Source organism: Arachis hypogaea, chromosome 10, assembly GCF_003086295.3.
Source record: "Arachis hypogaea cultivar Tifrunner chromosome 10, arahy.Tifrunner.gnm2.J5K5, whole genome shotgun sequence".
Classification (NCBI taxonomy): domain Eukaryota; kingdom Viridiplantae; phylum Streptophyta; class Magnoliopsida; order Fabales; family Fabaceae; genus Arachis; species Arachis hypogaea.
In genome coordinates this window covers 111,592,057-111,598,929 of record NC_092045.1, presented here as the reverse complement: position 1 = coordinate 111,598,929, position 6,873 = coordinate 111,592,057, and the positions used below count along the sequence as shown (strand labels likewise).

General features: G+C 39.8%; 2 protein-coding genes across 10 annotated transcripts; one reads left to right on the top strand and one right to left on the bottom strand.

The window, feature by feature from the left end:
- LOC112716597 (BTB/POZ domain-containing protein At3g05675) lies at positions 1-2,500 on the top strand. Of its 2 annotated transcripts, none has more exons than XM_025768531.3 (3): positions 1-473; positions 600-659; positions 926-2,500. In XM_025768531.3, the coding sequence occupies exons 2-3, from the start codon at positions 648-650 to the stop codon at positions 2,234-2,236; spliced, it is 1,323 nt and encodes a 440-aa protein (XP_025624316.1). In that variant the 5' UTR covers positions 1-473; positions 600-647; the 3' UTR covers positions 2,237-2,500. The 2 variants fall into 2 exon arrangements, with proteins under 2 accessions (XP_025624316.1, XP_025624315.1); XM_025768530.3 differs by having other exon boundaries at positions 4-344.
- Positions 2,501-2,743: 243 nt separating this feature from the next.
- LOC112716596 (BEL1-like homeodomain protein 1) lies at positions 2,744-6,574 on the bottom strand. 8 transcript variants are annotated; one of them, XM_072205467.1, is made up of 6 exons: positions 6,005-6,380; positions 5,688-5,757; positions 5,528-5,592; positions 5,318-5,438; positions 3,886-5,116; positions 2,744-3,802 (listed from the first exon to the last, which is right to left on the bottom strand). In XM_072205467.1, exons 5-6 carry the CDS (start codon positions 5,074-5,076, stop codon positions 3,014-3,016), a joined length of 1,980 nt encoding a protein of 659 aa, XP_072061568.1. In that variant the 5' UTR covers positions 5,077-5,116; positions 5,318-5,438; positions 5,528-5,592; positions 5,688-5,757; positions 6,005-6,380; the 3' UTR covers positions 2,744-3,013. The 8 variants fall into 8 exon arrangements, with proteins under 8 accessions (XP_072061568.1, XP_072061567.1, XP_072061570.1 ...); XM_072205466.1 differs by having other exon boundaries at positions 5,528-5,589; XM_072205469.1 differs by having other exon boundaries at positions 6,046-6,367.
- Positions 6,575-6,873: the final 299 nt, after the last annotated feature.

Genomic DNA, 6,873 nt, shown 5'->3' with positions numbered 1-6,873 from the left:
GTTGCTGAATATGGAATTCACTAAGAATACTAAAAAGAATTGGGAAATGAATTAAATCAAGGGTTTTGTTAACTGCCGGTTAGCAGTTGAGAAAAGAAACAAAAGGAATACTGGATAAATAGAAGAAAGAAGGTAACAAACTTAAATGTTCCCCAAAAAAAAAAAAGAAATTGAGAAATAATAGAAAACAGAGTGTGAGTGAGGGAATGAGTAGGAAGATAACAAAGTTTGGTTGATCTATTCGGTTCCTTCATCCTCTGGCTTTTCTTCCAATCCAACCAGCCGCCATCAAACGAAGCGGTGCTCTTTTACAACAACCACCATCCTTTCTTATTTTCGTGTCGGTACGATGTATTTTTTGTTTCTTCTCTCTAATACCCCCATTTCCACTTAATTACTTACTTTCCTTATTTGGACCCCTTAAACCCTCCAACATTTCCTTCTATTCCTTACTAAATTACTCATCCAACAAGGTAGTTACTTTGATATTGTTTGTTTCTTTGGTTGATTTGATTGTTTTGTATTGCATGTCTTGTTTTGAGCCACTGTTCTTGCTAGATCCAAATGGAGACTTTAATTGTTGTTGTGTGATTGTGCAGCTGCTAAGATGCGGAAACAACTTGCTACATAGTTCTGTCTTCATTTCAATGGATCCTGCTGTAAGTTTTTTCTCACCATTTCAGTAATCATAATTTATCTTGTTGCCTTTTGTATTTTTAAGAGAATTTAATAATTAGATTCTATGGGCTCTTATTCAGTTGTTAATTCTTTCAATTTCTGAAACTGGCTTCATGGCTACATTAATGCACTACATTAAACTTTTAAATGCTTGAGTGTAGTTCTTAGGTTGAATTCAGACTTGATTTAGGGACAGTTAAATTCTTTATTATGGTCTGAGGAAGTTATGTTGTTCTGTTTCTTTCAGGATAAAGAAGAAAAGACTACCCATGTAATTGGGGATCAACCAACCAGTGATGTTGTGGTGAGGCTTCGCACACAGGAAGGTCGAGACGATTGGCTGTACTGCCACTCTGAGATTCTTACCAAAAATTGCAAGTATTTCGCCGACCGGCTATCTGAGAACTGGCCAACATGTCAGATCCTTGGTTCTCGTCACTGTGTCGATGTCTATTGCCAAGAATTGGATTTTGATTACCATGTGAATCTCATACGCCTTCTATACGTTAACATTGATGATTCAGGTGACGATATGTGGCATGGTGTTAGAAATGCGCTCGGCATTCTTCAGGTGGCAGTTGAGCTTGAATGCCCCCAAATTGTTACTGCGTGTGTGAACTACTTAGAAGCAGTCGCATGGGAGGAGGCCGAGGAGGAGGAGATATTGAGACTTGTACCTCGAATGGGGTTACAAGCAGAGCCTATTCTAGCTAGACTTCAGCCGGTCAGCCAGTCAGCTTTGACAAACATCTTTGTCTCGGCTATTCGATTTGCCACATCATCTCCTCCACCCGAAATGAATGATCTCAAGTCTTCAGCGCAAGAGCAGCTCGAGTATATGATAACTGAAGATGATGATGCTCCTTTATTGACAGCTGATGACAACATAAGACACGAGGTCATAGACTGTTTAAACAGATTGTTCTCTAGGTTTAACAACTCAGTAATAGCTCCATTCTGTGATTCTGCAGAATCGCTCTCTGAGGCAGGGAATATTCAGTTGTTTCTGTCATATTTGACTGATTTGTCATGGGTCTCGCAGATACTTAGTAAGTTGGAGATAATGAGAGAACTTGTTGAGTATTGGTTTGATGTATCAGAAAAGATTGTGAAGGTGCTTGAGCAAGGAAGTTCTGCGAAGGAAGTAACCGAGATGAAGCTCCGGGCAATTGAGGTGACATCAAAGGTTCTAGAGGCAATCGGGTATGGTAGTGTCATACTGCCAACTGCAAAACGGCTTCAGATTTTGAAAGTGTGGCTTCCATTTGTGAGGGTTACAAAACCGATGATCGATTCTGCCATAATGAATGGTGAAGATGGCATGGTGATTAAGATGGATGGAGAGCTATGGCAATCCCTAGAGTCTTCTTTTGTTTCCATTATTCTTGCGTTACCGTCTGCAGATCAGGCAGAGGTTTTAACTGAATGGTTGGAAAATGAGTGTATCCGGTATCCGGACCTAACTGAGGCATTTGAAGTATGGTGCTACAGGTCTAAGGTAGCTAAGAGAAGATTGTCATTGCTAGGGGATGATCATGCCATGACCAACTCCATTTGAAAATTTCAGATTCAGTTTCTTTCTAATGAACTATTTAGAACTGCTTATCCAAAGATTCCTATCAAGGCATTTAGAAGAGAATATGAACCCTTTTTTTCCGGCTTGTGAATGGAAATTTTGGTAGGAGCCATCCAAATCTGATCATCTCCATTCACTACAACAGTTCAATGTAAATTGCATTGTAGATTTTGTAAAACGTTGTTAGTTTTAACTATAAAATGTAGAAAATGCATTCTGAGATGATTGATTCAAGAGTAAACAAAATCTCTATGCATGATGATAGTTGACTGGTCTCACTTGGTATGTTCTCATTACAATGGCGCATGCTCAAATCAGTTACTGTTGTATAGTTGTCCAGTATTTTATATAATGCTGCATTTATGAAGCATTTTTGTTTCTTAAACACAGATATATGAATCTCATTCTCCGCACACGCTCTAAACAGATAGATTAGGCACTTCAATGGCTGGAGAATTATGCAGAAAATATATATTACACCATATCATATCAATCGAGGAAAATATTTGGTATCTTTTATCAAAGTAAACTTTTATGACATCGCCCATATCTATCCCACCTTTAACAAGTTACAAAAATAATATACAACCTCATCCAACAATATACGCTCTCAAATCCTAAAGCTATACCTAAAGTAAGAACTCAAATGGTTCTATGCATGTTATGAACTATAAAACCTATACTAAAGTAAAGAATAATATTCCTCCTTTCTTTACACTACTTTGTTTCATTCCTCAACCTTCAATATATATGGTTTATTCAGGCCACAAAGTCTGGCAACAATTGTGCAGCAAACCTCTTTGGATTCTGCATGCCAATACTCTCAAATGCAGCAGCAGCAGAGGAATGAGGAGATGAAGAAGTGTTCATGGCGCCAACGAAATCGTTTGGTTCCGCGATATCAATGCTTCTTCCGAGTTGAATGTTCTGGTTTGGTAGAAACGATTGGTGGTGCGTTCCGGGCAATGAATCAAGACCAAGAGTGAGGGAAACTCCATTACCTGAAAACCTTGGTGGTGGTGTTGTGAATTGTTCTGGATCAAACCTATCCATGTCACCAATGGAAGGGTACTGTCCAAAACCGCTAATGAAGTTAGTTTGGTTCCCCATGAAAGAATAACCTTGTCTCCCCTGCTCATTGGGCTTCACATCCATCATGTTCATGGAAGGAATGTTACTTTGGGAACTATGCATAGCTTCATTGTTGCTGATTCTTGGTTTCTTGGGACTATTTCCCTGCTGGTGTTGTGTGATTCCTTCTAGTTCTGATGATCCCATGATGAAGCTGAACCCTGGTTGGTTTCTCATGTTCCCTTCAAGTGGTGACACCACGGGAGTGTTGTGGTCTTGTTTATGAGATTCTGTTTCAGATGTTGGAAGTTTGTCTGCAATTTTTGTTGAAGGGTCTTGGTTGTTGGTGTTGTTTGATTTGTCGTCAGAAGTAGTAGCATTGTTGTTGAAGTGGTGATCCTTCATCTCCTCTGCATACATTTCTTCGACCATTGGCTTCCAAAGTCGAACTCGAGCATTTATAAACCAATTTGAAACCTGTGATGGTGAAGTGAAATGTGATGATGATCCATAATAGGAAATGAAATGAAAGAGTGTTAGTGTGAATAAGTGTTAGTTACCTGGCTCCTGGTAAGGCCAGTTTGTTTAGCAAGCATGTGCTTGTCAGAATCCTTGGGATAGGGATGGAGGAAGTGTTCAAAGAGCCAAGCACGAAGAAGAGAAACAGAACGTTCAGGCAAGCCTCTCTGGGGTCTCCAAGCATTGTGCTGGATCATTCCCAATTGTTGGAGAGCTCTCTGTTGACGCAAGTGATGATCAACATATTTAAGGCGTGACCCTTCTTCCTCTCCTAAGCTCTTGTTTGCACCTTTGATCTGTCTTGTTATGGCGTCCTTCAAGCACCTAAACTGCTTCGAAATTGTTTGCAGTGCAAGCGCCGTGTATGTCCGACCCGACCCTATTCCCGCCGCTTGCTCGAACGATGACACCACCACCTCCATCTGCTGCTGGTACTGTCTGTACCTTTGCTCTACCTCATCAAGCATGCTCAGTAGCTTTGCTTTCTTCAGTGAAATTTCTTGTCTCTCCGCCGAGGAAAGCTCTGAGCTACGCTTGCCGCTACCCTCGCCACCAATGGAACCGTCTCCGCTTGCTGCAGTGGATGACTCGCCAACTGTCTTCATCATCTTCTTCGTCGCCAACTCAGCGTTGTTAACATTCACAACCTCTTCCAGAAGCTCATGCGCTGCCTTCAGATACTTTGAGCTCAAAATCACGCTCTGAATGCTCGACCCACCGTTCGTCACTGCAGAAGCCGATGACGTTGACCGACCACCGCAAATCTCGTCGCCGGACAAAGCCTGCGGCGCCACGTCCCTGAAAGAACCTAACCCGGCTTGCTGCGAGGAAAGACTCAGGGACAGACCCTGCTGAGCGCGTGGGGTCTCACGCGCCGCCGAGGTGGGGTCCATGGTTGTCCAGGGGTTGTACTGCATGCGGTGGAGGAAGCCATGCAGGGCGGAGACGTCGTGGTGGTGGTTGATGTCCTGCGAGGAGAGTGGGATTCCAACAAACTGTTGAGTATGAGGGGGAGGCGCGTGAGGGGAGAAGGAGTTGTTTCCGGCGGCGGAAGAGTTGAGAAAGAGAAGGTTGGCGGGTGCGTGAGATGGTGGTGGCGCGTCAGGGTAGTGGATGTAGGCAGCAGCAGGAGGAGGAGGAGGAGGTGGAGGGTTCATGAGAACAAGCGTTTGAAGTCCATCAGCAGAAGAAGGTGCTTGGATTTCTGAATTGCCATGAAAGTACGTCGCCATGGATTATTTTTCGGTTAAATACTTGAATTGAATTCACCCTCTGAAGAAAAAGAAACAGAATTCAACTTGTACAGTTAGTTATTATAGCCTTAACCTTTAGCACTTGGCTATTTGAATAATGAATATATATATATATATATATAACAGAAACAAAAACCACAGGCTCACACACATGGTCTTGTTGCTACTCTTGTGAACCGACATATTTATGGAACACATGCTATTGCTATTTGGACTGTACCTTTAATTTCAGTGACCTGATGAACCAGTAATAATCTGCTGCGTCCCTATGCTTATTTTGTGGATCATCCTCAATGATTGATGATGCTATGTAGCTTCTTCAATTCCTTCTCAAAACAACTCTGAACTCATATTTCATTGTGAAAAGGAGAGGTTTTATATTAGTTAATGAAATAATAATAATGGATATGTGGTAGACATAGTAGTATACCTGGTGTGACAGGGATTAATAGAGAGCGCACGTGCTTCATCATCATCATCATCTTAGAACAACTGCTGAGGAAAACAAGAATTTCATTACAATGACATAAACGGATTAGACCATAGATAGAGAGAGACATACACATCAAAAGCAAAATACAGTTACATGCCTATAATTAACACACACAAAGAGTAAAGATCTCTGTCAGACTCAAAATCTTCTGCAATTCCCAAACCCAACTGAAAAGGGCAAAAAAGAGAGAGAGAGAGAGACTTAAGAAATGACTTCAGAAAAAGATACCCATCTTTATTCACTTCCTTATCCACACATTTATCACCATTTTCTTCTTAAAAATCAAGTCTTTTCAATACTTTTAATTCTGGGTAAGTGCAGAATTTTGTGACAATTATTGTTCATTAACACTGAAGCTAACATGTTAGGTTCAATGGATTTTTTTTTCTTTTTTTCTTTTTTCAAGAGAAGTACCTGAGAATAATTGAACTTGGTTGTTTGATGATTTGACTTACCCTCTCTTTTCAAATCATTTGATGCAGCCAAGCAAGCAAGTTATTAAAGCACCCTTTGATGATGAGCAACAAAGAACCTTTGAAGGCGTTGTGTGTGAGAGAGAGATAGAGAGAGAGGGTCTTTGTTTCTGTGATAGCTGAGAAATCTATCTATTGATAATTAAAAAAAATGAAAATGAAAATGAAAATGCAATCAAGGTGTGTCAGAAGATACAAACAGCTGAAAAACGAGGAAACGTCTCCTTCCACAAAAGCTTAATTAAATCTCTATTATTATTTGTTTAATGAAAAAGAAAAGATAAAAAAAAAGGTGGGGATAAAGAAGCGGGTGGAGGGATCTCATTGCTCATTTTTTTCATTAAATATCTTCTTGTCGTTTTCACAATTTCCATCCTTTTTCTCATTATCAACTTATTTCGGAATTTTTTGTGGTTGGATGCCTCAGTTTCAAGATAAAGAAATTAAATTGCTAAGAAACACACAAACCAACTACCATAACACACCAACTTTAAATGCCTTTCAAAGCTTCAAAAAAAATGGTAATCATTATATATCTATATTAAATTTATTTTCCAAATCTTAAATAAATTTACCTTTACTATTTACATGATATTAAATTTTAGTAGATTAAAAGTGAAATTGGAAAAAGAGAAAAAAAAAGAAAAAGAGAGAGTTAGAAAAGCAATGGGTCCCAATCAAGTGCATGTATAATGTGTATATAAATCATGGGCCCCTTAATTATTGGTCCTACATTGGACTTCCAATATGAAAATTCAGGTGTAGTCGACTTTACGTAAAATTGATATTTAAGAGCCGTTAGATGATTTA